The 16,503-nt window shown below is 45.5% G+C and overlaps 1 protein-coding gene across 1 annotated transcript in view; it reads right to left on the bottom strand.

The window, feature by feature from the left end:
* SYN3 (synapsin III) overlaps positions 1-16,503 on the bottom strand; it is a 613,179-nt gene that overhangs the window by 419 nt on the left and 596,257 nt on the right. The window contains exons 11-13 of the mRNA XM_011978990.1: positions 14,284-14,418; positions 13,330-13,417; positions 3,746-4,037 (exon numbers count right to left, since the gene is read on the bottom strand). Coding sequence (XP_011834380.1) covers positions 3,746-4,037; positions 13,330-13,417; positions 14,284-14,418 — 515 coding nt within the window. The remainder of the gene's footprint in view (positions 1-3,745; positions 4,038-13,329; positions 13,418-14,283; positions 14,419-16,503) is intronic.

Raw genomic sequence — 16,503 nt, 5'->3', positions numbered from 1 at the left:
TGATGTTAGGTACATTACACACACAATTTGCAAGGTGGTTTGTTCCTCATTTCTTAGGTTCAGGAATAGGGGTTCACAGAGTCAATTAACTTGCTCAGGTCCTCACAGCAAGTAATGGGGGAGCACCCAGAGGTCACATTCTTTCCGTTATGCCAGGCTGTTGAGGCAGCAGGCATTGCTGGAGTAGTAGCTTGGCTGCTCTCCTGCCTGTGGGTACAAACCCACTTTGTAAACTGCAATGTGCTGTATCAACATCAGGTTATAGTTATTTCCAGCACTAGTTTAGGTATCAGGAGGCCTGTATTCTAGAACCTTCTCTGCTCTTTGATGTCTGTGGCCTTGGGCAAGGAACTTACCTTCTCAGGGCTCTCTTTATCTCATCTGTAGAGCGAAGGGTTCGTCCTGCTGACCCTCAGGCCTCCTCCAGCTCTGACATTCTGGACTTCAATCCCCATCTCTTCTCCAATGTCTTTATGGCCAATTCTGCCCCCCACCCCCTTTTGGAATTCTTTTAGTGCCAACTTTTTGAATGGCAGGTGCCATTCTGAGTGCTTCCCAAATGCCAGCCTGTAGCAACTGCTTGTTGAGCACTTCCCCCGTGCTAGGGGACAGGGGTGTAAGATGAATATGATTCAGGCCCTGCCTCGGGAGGCTCACAGTCATAGGAGGGGAGGCAACAGACATGGGAAGAGATGATGTAAATGTGTCAAAAGTTTAAGAGCTCTGCATGTGATGCGGTCATCACATTAAAAACGGGACTTTAAAGCAGGGACTGTCTTTTACTCCTTCTTACCCCTCGGAAAGTCTTACCTAGAACAAGGCACAGAGTAGGTATTTGGTGAATACCCGCTGACTTGAATTGAGCCAAATTCTTCAAAGCAGTAAGTCAGGAAATGTACGTGTTTTTAGCTAGAACACTGTAAACCAGTGACCAAACCTGGTTTAAGGCCCAGAGCCCTTGTCTGTCCTGTGATTAGCTGGACTGACCTTCTTATGTGGTGACAGGCTATACACAGATAAGCCTCTATGGTGCCAGCAGCATTGCAAGAAACTCGTTGCAATCCTTATAATAACCCCATGGGGTTATTGTCCCCATTCTGCACGTGAGGAAATTGAAGCACAGCGAGGTTAGGCAACTTATGTGAGGGCATATCTTTTTTTTTGTTTTTTGTTTTTTGTTTTTTGTTTTTTGTTTTTTGAGACGGAGTCTCGCTCTGTCGCCCGGGCTGGAGTGCAGTGGCCGAATCTCAGCTCACTGCAAGCTCCGCCTCCCGGATTCACACCGCCACTCTCCTTCCTCAGCCTCCCGAGTAGCTGGGACCACAGGTGCCCGCCACCTCACCCGGCTAGTTTTTTGTATTTTTTAGTAGAGACGGGGTTTCATCGTGTTAGCCAGGATGGTCTCTATCTCCTGACCTCGTGATCCGCCCGTCTCGGCCTCCCAAAGTGCTGGGATTACAGGCTTGAGCCACCGCGCCCGGCCGGTCGTGTAGTTAAGTGGTAGAACTAGGATTTGAACCCAGACAGTCTGACTCTAGAGTCTGTGCTGTCAGCTGCTATTCCATATTGCCAGGAGGGCCATTTGCTAGTGTCTGTCAAACTAAAAATACATTTATCCTTTGATCCAACAATACCGTGTCAGGTTATTTTCTCTAGAGTGAGTCTTGCAACTATGAAAGTATATGTTAAGATTTATTAATTGCAGCATTATTTGTAAGATCAAACCAAGTTTCTATTTGTGGTGGATTAGTTAGATAAATTATAGTACAACTGTACAGTGGAATACTATATGGCCATAAAAAATAAAATTCCAAGGAACTGGGTGCTCCAGGATTTATTATTAAACATGAAAAGCAGTGAGCAGAATGGTGTGGAGAGTGAATACTCCTGTGTGTGTAAGAAAATGAGGGCAAGGAGCTGAACATTTTTATTATTTATGCAAATATTTTTTATTTGCATAAGGAAGCACTGAAAGGACACATAGGAACTAACAAAAGTCATTTCTGGGGAACAGGGCAGCAAAGCATTGGATGAGAATCGGGCAGCAATGAGGCTTTTCAACATACATCTTTGATATCTTTTATTTACTTATTTTTTGAGATGGAGTCTCACTTTGTTACCCAGGCTGGAGTGCAGTGGCACAATCTCAGCTCACTGCAACCTTCACCTCCCAGGTTCAAGCGATTCTCCTAGCTCAGCCTCCCAAGTAGCTGGGACGACAGGCGTGCACCACCACACCCAGCTAATTTTTGCATTTTCAGTAGAGATGGTGTTTCACCATGTTGGCCAGGCTGGTCTCGAACCCTGGACCTCAGGTGATCCACCCACCTTGGCCTCCCAAAGTGTTGGGATTACAGGCGTGAGCCACTGCACCTGGCCTGATATCTTTTAGATCTTTGAACCATGTGAATATATTACCTATACAAAAAAATAGTTGTTAACATGATCCCTGGACTGGATGTCCTGGGTTTAATCCCAGCTCTTTTAGTTATTAACTGGAACCTTTGGCAAGTTATTTAATCTTTCTTTGCTACTTATCTGTACAATGGGGATAAGAAATAGTTATTAACTCCTAAGCTTGTGAGAACTTAAAAAAACCCAAGTAAGTAAAGTGCTTGGCACATAGTAAGTGGACAATAGCTGTTAGCTGTGAACTGTGATGATCAACATTTGGCCTTGAAGGAAGGTAGAGCTTTCCAAAGAACAGTTACTTGGGACCTCTCTTTAGGACCTCAAACCAAGAGATGGGCCTGAGGGGAAACAGGATGTATATGCGTATTGTGATGGATGGCTTACAAAAATGACTGCAATGATTCCTCTTGTCCCTGTAGCCTGCCCTTTTGAGATGTGACTTCATGGCTCCTCCCACCAAGAGTTTATTTCCTACCTCTTGAATGTTGGTTTGGCCCTGTGACTTGCTTTGACTAAAAGCATGTGATAGAATAACACTTCATAACTCCCAAGGCTAGGCCTCAAGAGGCCTTGCAACTTACACTCTCTCCCTTTTTAAAAGCAGTTCTACCATGTGAGAGAGCTTGGCTTAGCGTTGGGGAGGATGAGATCCCATGGAGAGAGAGAGGCCCCAGCTGACAGCCAGCACCAGCAACCAGATGTGTGTGTGAGGCCTTCCTGGACCATTCAGCCTCAGTGAAGCTGCCACATGACTGCAGTTGTATGAGTGATCCCAGGAAAGTAGGGTTGCCAGATTTAGCAAATACAAATAGGAAGATAAACGTGCATTTCAGATGAAAAGCTAAGACTTTTCTTTAGTGTAAGTATATTCCATGCAATGTTTGGGGCATACTTACACTCACAATCATCTGTTTTTTATCTGAAATGTAAATCTAACTGGGTATCCTGTGTTTTATCCTGTAACGCTATAGGAGACACCAGCAGAAGAACCTCCCAACTGAGCTATACTCAGAACAGACAGCTGAACCAAAAAATTACGAACAAAGAAAATGATTGTTTTCTTCAGCCACTAAGTTTTGGGGTGGTTTGTTATGCGGCAAAAAATAACTGATATGTGTATACATGGAGGGTCACGGTGGTGTCTAATCTATACTCTCACCTTCTTGGGCCTCCCCAGCAAATTCCATCCTCTAGTCTTGTTTTTACCTATTTGAAGTCTAGGCAAGGCCTCGTTGGGTCTTCCTTTGTCTCCAAGTCCCTAACCCTGAATCAGCCAAGCCCTGCCTACACCCCAGCTTGATCCTATACCTTTTCCAATTCCCAAAGCACTTACTTGAGATGCGGATGGGGTGGTGCTGGCTTCTTGGACTCTTCACTCTGCTGGGAGGTGCTACGGCCCTGCACAGGGGGCCGGGGCTGTGAGGTGAGGGTGGCACCTGGCTTGGAGGCCTGGTTTGGGGAGCTGCCACTGGATGCCCGGGATAGCTGTGGAGAGCCTGGTGACCTTTGCTGCTGTGGAGATCCGGACTGAGGGCTCAGGGGCTGCTGGCCTTGTGGGGAGAGCCTCTGCTGGGAGGGGCTTCCAGATCTCTGGGGCTGAGGAGACTGAGCTTGGCGAGGGCCTCCTAAAGGGCCAGAAAAAAAAAGGTTCGGTTCAATTTTTTTCCTTAGGATAGATATGGCTGTACATAAGTAATGTTGCTTCAAGGAGGTTCATTACAGTGTTTCTTATAACGGTGAAAAATTGAAAGCCATATAAATACCTAAGCATAAGGAAGTAATTAGGAACATTAAGATACATCTGTATAATGGAATATGCTGTGGTCATCACATAGGATGTGGCTGACTAATATTAAATGACATAGGATACTGTTGATAACATATGCTAAATATACTGCTGAACAAAATAGCTTAGAATACAGTACATATGGTTTTATTTTGGCACATATGTAAAAACATATATAAAAAGGACTGGAAGATTGTACACTAAAACCAGTGTGTCTCAGACTTTAATGTGCATATGAATCACTGGGGATCTGGTCAAAATCAAGATTCCAGTAGAGTGGGTCTCGGGCTATGTTATGGACTGAATTGTGTTCGCCCTGTCCCAATTCATATGTCGAAGCCTTAACCCTAACCCTCAATGCAATTCTATTTGGAGATAGGATCTTTAAAGAGGTAATTAAAGTTAAATGAGGTGATAGGGTGGGGCCCTAATCTGATAGGCCTGGTAAAGAAATATCAGGAGTGTCATGTACATACGCAGGCACAGAGGAACAGACACAGGAGGATACACAAAGAAGGCTGCCATCTGCAGGCCAAGGAGAGAAGCTGTACCAGAAACCAACCCTGCCAGCACCTTGATCTTGTACCTGCAGCCTCCAGAACTGTGAAAAAATGTCTGTTGGTTAAGGCCCCACAGTCTATGGCATTTTGTTATTAAGGTGGCCTGAGAAAACTAATATAGGCGGGGTCTGTGATTCTGCATTTCTAATGGGTTCCCAGCTTATCCTACCTTGAGTAATGAGACACTAAATAATAATTAAAGTGGTGAGATTATGAAGGATTTTAATTTCCTTTTTTTTTCTTCTCACGGGTATTTTCCACACTGAAGATGTGTTTCTTTGGAAACAATGACAAGAATTAACTCTTACTTTTTGGGTTGCTCTCTCAACTTTTCCAAGAACTTTTAAAAGCAACATATCACTCGATCTAGAGAGGTCAGTAGGGAAGATACCACTCTTCTCACCACATAGAGGTGGAGACTGAGTCTTATTAAGGTTTCCCAATTGGAAGAGGAGCCACAGAAAGCTCAAAGAGAATCTTGGTTTCTCTCTGTCACCGCACAGGGCACACAGGCTTTCACAAGCAAGCCAAGGGGCATCTAAGCTTGGGGATGTTGCAGCCACTCAGAAATGACTTTGAGTAGAATTCCAAGGCCTCCAACAATCGAGGTGCACTCTCCTCACCCTCAAATTCTGGGTGTCAGGGCTGTTGATGGTGAATTGCACTTTGCCAAAGCCAACCGTCTGCCCAGTGATCTCTTCTCCCTGCGACATATCGCTGCTGGGAGAGTGGGGTTGGGGTGGGGTGATTCTTGCCACGTTTTTTTGAGAGCACTATGGGCACGTTAGGAGACTAAAAACTAAAAGGTGCTGGAACCCACCTCTGTGACTCTGTAACAATGGGGCCTCTACTGAGCACCTATTATGTCACCAGCTTTAGGACTGGGCAGCCTCACAACAGCTCTGTGGGTGAGGCATTATTCTTCATCCCCTACCCCCAGCCATGGGAGTGCTGTCCCTGGAACTCTAGAGACAGCCACGTGTATAATTATACATTTTCTAGTAGGCACATTTTAAAAAGTAAAAAATAGGTGAACATAATTTTAATAGTGTGTGTATGCATATATAGGTATGTATGTATAGATATAATTTTTTATAGAAGAGATGGGGTCTCTGTCACCCAGGCTGGAGTGCAGTGGCATGGTCACACTGCAGCAGTGAACCCCTGGGCCACCCTCCTGCCTCAGTCTCTAGAGTAGCTGGGACTACAGGCCCAACACCACTTTTTCATTATTATTATTACTATTTTGTAGAAATGGGGTGTCGCTATGTTGCCCAGGCTGGTCTTGAACTGCTGGCCTCAAGCAATTCTCCCAACCTTGGCCTCCCAAAGTGCTAGGATTACAGGTGTGAGCCACTGTGCTTTGCCCCATTTTTACAGAGAAACTGAGACCCGGATATATTGTGACTTGCTTGAGATGTCACTACGAATAAGGGGACAAGTCAAGATTCAAACCTAGATCTCTTTGACTCAAACGCCCTGTCTTGTTTCTTTTTCCTTTATGAAAACTACACCACGCAGGCTCCCCTGAGTCCTCATAACATCTTTTTTACTAATTAAGAAAAGGCGGCTTCCTTCAGCGGAAGCAGTTCTGAGCCAGATGCCAACGGGGCAAGGACTAGATTTCAGCCAGCCACGTCAGCTGAGCACATTTTCAGAGGACATGCCACCTGTGTAACCTCCATGACCTGTGGAGTCTGGTGGCCCTGACTCCACACTGGCACCAGGAGCCTCAGGTCCTGACTTAAGCCTTGCCATTAACTCGCTGTGTGACCGTGGGTAAGTCACTCCCCTTCTCTGGGCTTCTGGGCCCTTGTTTGTAAAATAAGGCCATTGGACTGTACATCAAACATCCCTCCTGATCTGAACATTTTTGTGAGGTTGCGGAACACTAAATTGGATTAAACTGTGGTACCAGTTTAGCATCTGATTGTATTACATGGCTTTGATTCATTACCTCTTTCATGATTGTATATCCCAGTAGATGGGCGGTCACATTTATTTCAAACACCTCTAGGGCCAACCAGGTACGTAACTAAATAAAGCAGGCAAATATATGAAAAGTAATGTGGCTTTCAAAAATTTTCCCACTTGAGATAAAAACATTCCAGAGAACTATTTCTCTAAAGAGGTGCAAGCATACAGAACATAGCAATTGCCCCTCACTGTCACTATAGAAGTGAGGAGTAGGACTGGAGGCAAACACAGGAGCCCCTAGGAGCTCTTGCTCTGATCAAGGGAGCCGCTATTAGTAACGCCAGTAACGCTGTTAGTAACCGCTGTTAGTAACGCCTGTGTTGCTGTATAGAAACACAGGCCCATTGTTTCTAGAGCTTCTGTGCTATCAAGAGATGCTGGAAATCTAGATTTTTAACTAACACCTCCTGATTTTTTTTTTTTTTTTTTTGAGACGGAGTCTCGCACTATTACCCGGGCTGGAGTGCAGTGGTGCAATCTCGGCTCACTGCAACCTCTGCCTCCCAGGTTCAAGAGATTCTCCTGCCTCAGCCTCCCGAGTAGCTGGGATTACAGGTGCCTGCCACCATGCCCAGGTAATTTTTTGTATTTTTAGTAGAGACAGGGTTTCACCATGTTGGCCAGACTAGTCTTGAACTCCTGACCTTGTGATTCACACCCCCCTCAGCCTCCCAAAGTGCTGGGGTTACAGGTGTGAGTCACCGCGCCCAGCTCACCTCCTGATTTTTAAATGTTGGTTACTTTTGGGTTTTCTAAACCCACCGCAGTTCAAAGAAAATATTTGTTTTCTACTTTTATCTTCAGTTTTCCCTGACTTGCCCCCCCTTCCCAGGTTGATATCTTAGAAAATCTGGATACCCGTTCATTAATTTAGTAACTCTTGTTGAGTCCCTATCATACACCTGGGATTTATCAAGAGACACCGTAGTTACTGGATTCAGAGACCAGAGTGGTAACCATTACCACTGCCCTAGTTATTTCTTTCAGCTTCGTGGCAAAGCAAACAATTTAATATTTTTTATATGAGCACATACATACACAAAATATTGACTTATATATAGAAAGTATTTGCCTAAGCACAGAAATGAAGCTTATTAAAAGAAAATTTCACTTTTACCGAGTTGAAATGAGCAGCAAGTTCAAAATAATAATGTGATTTGTTAATTGGGGAACTCAATGAAAGCGTTGTTTTTAATTAGCCTTGTTATTTTTAATCTGAGCGTTAATTCACTGGGCATTTTCTTTAATTACCTTAATTGGTTTTAAATTGATTGTTTTTCAACTCACTAAAAGTGTGTTTAGCCTCATTTCCCTTAAAAGAATATCTCTTTATCAAGCATGTTTTACTCTGGGCCAGAGAGGAAATCAGAATACAGTAGCTCTCTGTTTTAAAATGGCTCTGTTCAAATGTGCTTTTAAAAAGTAGGTCCCAGGGCAGAGGGGAAAGGAGGGTGTGGGGCAGAGGCACAGCCAGAAGCCTGGTAGAGAGAGGAATATGTAGTTTTGGAACACTTATTACTACAGAATTATTGCTGGGTGAGGGGGCACTGTGTTAGTTATAAGGATTGTTAATAATAACCAAGAAAAGCAATATGGATAAGACACACATTATTAATAGCAAGCATTATGTCATAGTTATTAATAGTAAATTATTAGTCGTAAGAACTAACACCTTCTAAGCACTATCTCTATGTCTGATACTTTGCTAATTGCTTCACCTGCATTTACATGGAAGCTGTTATTTCCTCCTCTACACTGAGGAAACTGAGGCCCTGAGAAGTAATGTGACTTGCCTAACACTGCAAGGACAGTGAAACATGGAACTGGATTCAAACACACTAGATCTGCCTGAAGGAGAATACTAACGTGTATTTATACAGGTATACCTTGTTTTATTGTGGTCCATTTTATTTCAATTTGCAGATGCTATGTTTTTTCTAAATTGGAGGGTTGTGGCGACCTTGCATTGAGCAAGTCTGTCAATGCCATCCTTCCAACAGCATGTACTCACCTGGTGTCTCTGCATCACATTTGGCAATTGTCACAAATTTCAAACTTTTACATTATTATTATATCTGTTATGGTGATCTGTAATCAGTGATCTTTGATACTACGATTGTATTCGTAATTGTTTTGGGGTGCCATGAACCACACCCATATAAGACAGTGAACTGGTTGGGCGTGGTGGCTCGCGCCTGTAATCCCAGCTGTTTGGGAGGCCAAGGCAGGTGGATCATGAGGTCAGGAGATCGAGACCATCCTGGCCAAGATGGTGAAACCCCGTCTCTACTAAAAATACAAAAAAATTAGCTGGGTGTGGTGGTGCGCACCTGTAGTCCCAGCTACCTGGGAGGCTAAGGCAGGAGAATCTCTTGAGCCCAGGAGGCAGAGGTTGCAGTGAGCCGAGATTGCACAATTGTACTCCAGCCTGGGCAAAAGAGCGAGACTCCATCTCAAAAAAAAGAAAGAAAGAAAAAAAAAAAGACAGTGAACTTACTTGATAAATGTGTGTGTTCTGGCTGCCCCATTTACCAGCCGTTTCCTGTCTCTCTTCGTGTCCTTGGGCCTCCCTTTCCCCTAGACACAACAATATTGAATTTTGACCAATGAATAACCCAAAAATGGCCTCTAAATATTCAAGTGAAAGGGAAAGTCACTCATCTCTTACTTTGAAATAAAAAACTAGAAATGATTAAGCTTAGTGAAGAGGGCATGTTGAAAGCCAAGACAAGCTGAAAACTAGGCCTCTTGCACCAAAAAGTTAGCTAAGTTGTGAATGTGAAGGAAACATTCTTGAAGGAAATTAAAAGTGCCACTGCAGTGAACACATAAACGATAAGAAATCAAAACAGCCTCATTGCTGGTATGGAAAAATTTGAGTGGTCTGGAAAGAAGATCAAACCAGACACAACATTGCCTTCAGCCAAAGCCTAATTCAGAGCAAGGCCCTAACTACTTTCAGTCCTATGAAGGCTGAAAGAGGTGAGAAAGCTAAAGAAGAAAAGTTGGAAGCTAGCAGAGGTTGGTTGGCCAGGTCTAAGGAAAGAAGCTGTCTCCATAACAAAAGCTGCAAGGTGAAGCTGCAAGTGCCGATGAAGAAGCTGCAGCAAGTTATCAAGATCTAGCTTAGATCATTGATGAAGGTGGCTGTGCTAAACAGATTTTCAGTGCAGATGGAACAGCCTTCTATTGGAAGAAGATACTATGTAGGGCTTTCATAGCTAAAGAGGAGAAGTCAATGTCTGGCTTCAAAGCTTCAAAGGATAGGCTGACTCTCTTGTTGGGGCTACTGCAGCCGGTGACTTAAAGTGGAAGCCAGTGCTCATTAACCGTTCTGGAAATCCTAGGGCCCTTAAGAAGGATGCTAAATCTACTCTGCCTGTGCTCTGTAGATGGAAAAACAAAGCCTGGATAACAGCATAGTATTTACAATATGGTTTACTGAATATTTTAAGCCTACTGTTGAGACCTACCGTGCAGAAAAAAGATCCTTTTCAAAATATTACTGCTCATTGATAACGCATCTGTCCACACAACAGTTCTGATGGAGAAGTACAAGATAATTTTGTTTTCATGTATTTTAATACAACATCCATTCTGCAATTCATGGATCAAGGAGTAATTTAGAATTTGAGGTCTTATTACTTAAAAAATACATTTCAGCTGGATGCAGTGGCTCATACTTGTATGCCTGTAATCCCAGCACTTTGGGAGGCCAGGGTGGGTGGACCACGAGGTCAGGAGTTCAAGACCAGCCTGGCCAACACGGTGAAACTCCATCTCTACCAAAAATACAAAAATTAGCTGGGCAAGGTGGCGCATGCCTGTAATCCCAGCTACTTGAGAGGCTGAAGCAGGAGAACTGTTCGAACCAGGACCTGGGAGGTGGAGCTTGCAGTGAGCTGAGATTGCACCACTGAACTCCAGCTTGGGCTACAGAGTGAGACTCTGTCTCAAAAAACAAAACAAAACAAAACAAAAGATTTCATAAAGCTATAATGGCCATAGACAGTGATTCCTCTGATGGATCTTGACAAAGGAAATTGAAAATCTTCTGGAAAGGATTTACCTTTCTAGATGCCATTAATAATATTTGGGATTCTTGGGGGAGATCAAAATAGCAACATCAACAGGAGTTTGGAAGTTGATTCCCGTCCTTATGGATAACTTTGAGGGGTTCAAGACTTCAGTGGAGGAAGTAAGTGAAGATGTGGTGGACATAGCAAGATAACTAAAATGAGAAGTGAAGCCTGAAGACGTGACCGAATCACTGCAGCCTCATGATAAAACTTGAATGCATGAGGAGCTGCTTCTTATGGATAAGCAAATAAAGTGATTTCTTGAGATGTAATCTATTCCTGGTAAAGATGCTATGACGATTGTTGAAAAGACAACAAAGGATTTAGAATATGACATAAACTTAGTTGATAAAGCAGCAGCAGGTTTTGAGAGGACTGACTCCAAGTTTGAAAGAAGTTCTATTATGGGTAAAATGCTATCAAACAGCATCACGTACTGAAGAGAAATCTTGTGTGAAAGGGCAAGTCAATTCATGCAGCTAACTTCACTGTTGCCTTATTTTACAAAATTGCCTCAGTCACCCCTCGCTTCAACAACCTGTACCCTGATCAGTAAGCAGCCATCAGTATTGAGGCAAGACTCCATCAGAAAAACGTTACTATTCACCTAGGGCTCAGACGATTGTTAGTAATAAAGTGTTTTATAATTAAGCTATGTACTTTGTTTTTTTTCAGAGATAATGCTATTGTACACTTAAGAGACTACAGTATAGTGTAAACATAGCTTTTATATGCACTAAAAAATTTGTGTGACTCACTTTATTGTGATACTTACTTTATACTGGGGTGGTCTTGAACTGAACCTGCAATATCTCTGAGGTATGTCTGTACACAGTTGTGTACAATTATACAATTTCTCTTTTCTTAAAAATACCTTCTGCTTTTCCAGAAAGAGAAACACAGATGAAAAAAATGAATGGGGCATTTTATCTAAGACCTGTGGAAGAGAAAGCCATTCGGTGGCCAAGGTTGACTTTTTTCCAGGAAGTAATGAATCTGTTGCTTTTAATCATAGTGACTGGGAAGGTCACAACCTGACAGTAATACTTTCTTTCTGATATATATATATCTTCCTTTCTGATATATATTTCTTTCTTTCTGATATATATATATATATATATATATTTTTTTTTTGAGATGGAGTCTCCCTGTATCACCCAGGCTGAAGTGCAGTGGTGCAATCTCGGCTCACTGCAACCTCCGCTTCCTGGGTTCAAGCGATTCTCCTGCCTCAGCCTCCTGAGTAGCTGGGATTACAGGTGCACACCACCACACCTGGCTATTTTTTTTTTTTTTTTTTTTTTTTTTTAGTAGAGAAGGGGTTTCACCATACTGGCCAGGCTGGTCTCGAACTCCTAACCTCGTGATTCACCCACCTCGGCCTCCCAAAGTGCTGTGATTATAGGCATGAGCCACCGCGCCCAGCCTCTGATATGTTTTTAAGAAGATCCTTAAAAGACTGCAGCGAAACTGCCTGCTTTGGTTTCTTGGTGCACAGGTGCTCTGAAGCTCCTGCTGGTGCCTGAGTGAGTGTGTTCAGGAGGTTTTGATTGCAAGAGAGGATATGGGGAGGATTTGTCTCCAGACCCGCATGCAAGAATACCAGAGCAGCTGACATTCTTTGAGAAAGTTAGCTATTGCCATGATTGCCATGATTGCTTTTCATCTTTTCATCAATAGTTTGTCCATTCTCTAATAAGTGGTGGAAGGCAGTAATGCTGCAATATATTCGAGGAAGAATTTCAATGGCCAAGGTTTTATAGATGATGTTCCATTTTTCTTTCTTTCTTACTCTAGCTGGTTGACTCACAAATCTATCATCAGGCACCACACATTGCTATGAATAAACACTTTCTAGAAGGTCTGAAAGGCCAGACTTGTAAATCTACTACTTTCTACCTCCTTGGGCAAAGCCTCAACATTTACCTCGCTGTAAAAAGGCTCACGCCTGTAATCCCAGCACTTTGGGAGGCCAAGGTGGGCGGATCACCTGAGGTCAGGAATTTGAGACCAGTCTGGCCAACATGGTGAAGCCCGATCTCTACTAATAATACAAAAATTAGCCAGGCGTGGTGGTGTGCACCTGTAATCCCAACTACTTAGGAGGCTGAGGCAGGAGAATCACTTGAACCTGGGAGGTGGAGGTTGCAGTGAGCCGAGATCACGCCACTGCACTCCAGCCTGGGCAACAGAGCAAGACTCTGTCTCAAAAGGAAAAAAAAAAAAAAGGAAATACTGACGTTTATTTTCCCAGCGATGGCTGGGAAAATAGGTGGGACATTCCCTGGCACAGTGCTTGGTGCATATTAGGTTCTTAATAAATTAACCGTCTATTTCCCTTCTCCTTTCTAGACTTTTTAAAGAGGTTGACCAACCCCATAGTCTGATTCATTCTGTGGATAAAGTATTCAGATGCATTTTCCCGGAGCCCCTTGTGGGAATCACGTGTGGATCCTCAGTGCATTTCAGCACCCTCACTGCATGCTTTCTCACAGTGGCGCGTCGGGGGTCGTACCTTGCGGAGGTGGGCGTGGCTGGGGCTGTCCTAGCTGAGGCCCCAGCTGGGCTTGCCCTGGGGATTTCGCTGATTTAATCTGTGGCGCCTAGAGCAGAAGAGAAAAGAAGCCTGTTGGTATCACCACAGCCCTTTACTTCCTGGGTGAGAGGGCAACATTTATGAAGATCTTTTTATCATTGAGAAGAGACTCGTACACATAAAGTGTACAGTTCTGGAGTGTATCATGCAGTGAAGTTCTGTATGTGTACACAGCGGTGTAACCGCTGTCCAGATCAAAACACAGGCCATTTCCCACGATGAACCTGCCTCATACCCCTTCCCAGACAGCAGTCCCCCAGTATAGTCACTATGATTCTGATGTCTGTTATCATAGATTACTTTCCATGGGGAAATCTGGGGTGGGAGGTGGAAGTTTGGGGACTTGCTTTTACATAAAGCTGAGGAGCTGGCAAATTCTTTGGACAGCAGTCTGGTCATCCATGGTGGGAACTGTGGAGGGGAGGAGCGACGTGAGAGCTCATCGAGGTTGGGGGAAATGGGAGACACAATAGCGTCCATTGACCGGTTCCCTGGGAGCACACAGAGGGTTTGTGTGTCCATATGCTCTCGCACACGCACGCACACACATCCTGCTCAGGCCCAGCACCGAGGGCACAGAAGGGACAGCAGTCAATCATCTCTCCCCACAGTGCCCAAAGGCCAATTGAGACAAGATTGTTCTCCCCAGGATGGTGAAGAAGGGAGGGGGCCCCCGAAAGCCTCCTAAATTCACCCACTGGGGCAGGCTGTGGACGCTGTCCCTGATGTCTGGCCTTCACCCACACCCCCATTCCTTCTCCCCAAGGTGGTTTCTTCCTGGGGGTATCTCCTTTGGATCCAGGGGCTCCCCATTTCCAGACAGCCTGGCATTTCTCATGGTTATAAAGTCTGCTTTGATCATGAGGGTCTTACCCAGGGTCTCAGGGGCGAGGGTGCTGTGCCTCCTGGCATCAGGAGCTGGCTCATTTTGGAGACAACAAGGTCGGCCATCAGCTGTTTGTCCTCTTCTACATGCTCTCCAATCAGCGGCATTGAGCTGTCCATTACCTGTGGGGAGGACGGGAGAGCTGAGGGACCCCCATGCCAGGAGAGACTGGCCGTTGGGCATCACACCCCAGAAGTGGGGACCCAGGGATCAGGACAGAAGTGACCACCAGATGGCGATGTCCTCCATGCAAACCACCTCCAGCTGGGCCTGGCCGGCAGAGACACCAGCTCGCTTCGGTTCAGTCTCAACCACTCCCTGGATGTAGTTCAATTCGGCCCACATTTGCTGGATGACAGCAATGCGACAAGGGCCAGGGAGCCTCTGCCGACCTTTTCTGTGCTTTTCTTTGGGGAGCCGCTCTCCATCCCCTCCTTTCTTACCCTGGCCCCCTCCCAGGGTCGGGGCTGGCCACCTCTCCTTTGGCCCCAGCTCAAGGCTTTCCGCAAAGTAGAAACAGTAAAGGTGGGGGGCTTGATCATGACAAAAATATGACATAGAGTTGACCCAGGGTTCAGAGGAAAGAGGAAAGAGGAAAGGTCTGTTTTCCGGGGCCCTGGCAAAACACAGGTGGGAGGGAAACGCGTTCCACAGGGAGCTGGGCTGTTCTCAAAGTGCTTCTATGGGGAGGAGCCTGAGGGATCCTAGTTTCCCCTTCTGCTCTTTTTACAAATAGAGCAACTGAGGCCCCGAGATGGGAGGGGACTTGCCCAAGGTCACAAAGGCCAATGCTCCACGTGATTCTCTGGGCATGGGAAGCTATGGGAGGTCTGGAAGGGGTGTCTGTCAGGCCTTGTCACCCTCTCTGCTCCACTGCAGGAGTCGGCGGCCTGCATTCACCCACACCACTCCATCAGACTCACCGTCTTGTCTCCCTTGTTCCCACGGTCTGGACTCATTAGATTTTCTCTCTCCTCCAGGTTCTTTTATTTATTTATTTTTTTGAGATGGAGTCTCGCTCTGTCGCCCAGGCTGGAGTGCAGTGGTGGGATCTCAGCTCACTGCAAGCTCCGCCTCCCAGGTTCATGCCATTCTCCTGCCTCAGCCTCCCGAGTAGCTGGGACTACAGGCACCCGCCACCTCGCCCACTAGTTTTTTGTATTTTTTTTTAGTAGAGACGGGGTTTCACCATGTTAGCCAGGATGGTCTCGATCTCCTGACCTCGTGATCCACCCGTCTCGGCCTCCCAAAGTGCTGGGATTACAGGCTTGAGCCACCGCGCCCGGCCTCCTCCAGGTTCTTAAGTATTCCCTCTACCCACTCCTTACCTGGCCAACTCCATTTCATCCAACAGGGAACCGCTAACTAGGTCTTCCTCGAGGAAGCCCTCTCTGATGGTGCAAACTCTGACGAGCCACCTCGCATCTGTATCCTGCCGTCCTCACCTGGTTTCACACTGGACAGCTTATCCACAGCACTGTCACCCCCTGCTCACTATGTCTCCACCACCAGACTGGGAGCCCCCAAGGTTAGGGATGGACCCTGTGTCCTGCTAAACAGGTGTGCCCTCCACAGACACCTGTTTAGTGGAGGAATAAGAGGCCCTTGCGATAAGCCCGGCTCATAAGGATAAGGATAATGAGAAGCGCCGTAATTTATCGGGCACTTCGTATGTGCTATGCACTATTGTAAGCATCGGGTGTGGAGGATCTCTCATAAACCTCAGAATAGCTTTTGAGGCAGGTACTATTATCCTCATTGTAATGATGAGGAAGCAGAGGCTCAAAGAAGTGGCAAGGTCAAGGACACAGCACTGGCAACCCATGGTCCTCCCACTGCATCAGGCTAATTCCCAGCAAGCACTGGAACAGCACAACAGGGTAGGAACTGGGAAGAGGGAACGTGGGTTCCAGGCTTGGCTTCTGCGGTGGACTTGCTCTGTGATCTTGGTCAAAGTTTCTTTTCCTCTATGGGTGTTTTTTGTTTTTCTCAACAGTGAACTGAGGGATCTGGGCAGCTGCTAAGACCCTTCCAGCTGGGACTTGTAGGGATCTGTGAGTTTAGCACCCACTTTGATTAGGAAACTGAAAAGCTAGCTTAAAAATGTGAATACTGCTTCCAGCAGGGTCCTGAGCTCTGTGCAAGTTGTACCTGGAACTGAGGTCTCCTGGATCCCAGTGCTCCGGGCAGGGACAGTCACTCAGTCA

Source organism: Mandrillus leucophaeus, unplaced genomic scaffold (genome assembly GCF_000951045.1).
Source record: "Mandrillus leucophaeus isolate KB7577 unplaced genomic scaffold, Mleu.le_1.0 Scaffold2, whole genome shotgun sequence".
In the NCBI taxonomy this organism is placed as follows: domain Eukaryota; kingdom Metazoa; phylum Chordata; class Mammalia; order Primates; family Cercopithecidae; genus Mandrillus; species Mandrillus leucophaeus.
The sequence above is the reverse complement of the archived record's forward strand: the minus strand, read 5'-3'. Positions and strand labels throughout refer to the sequence as shown.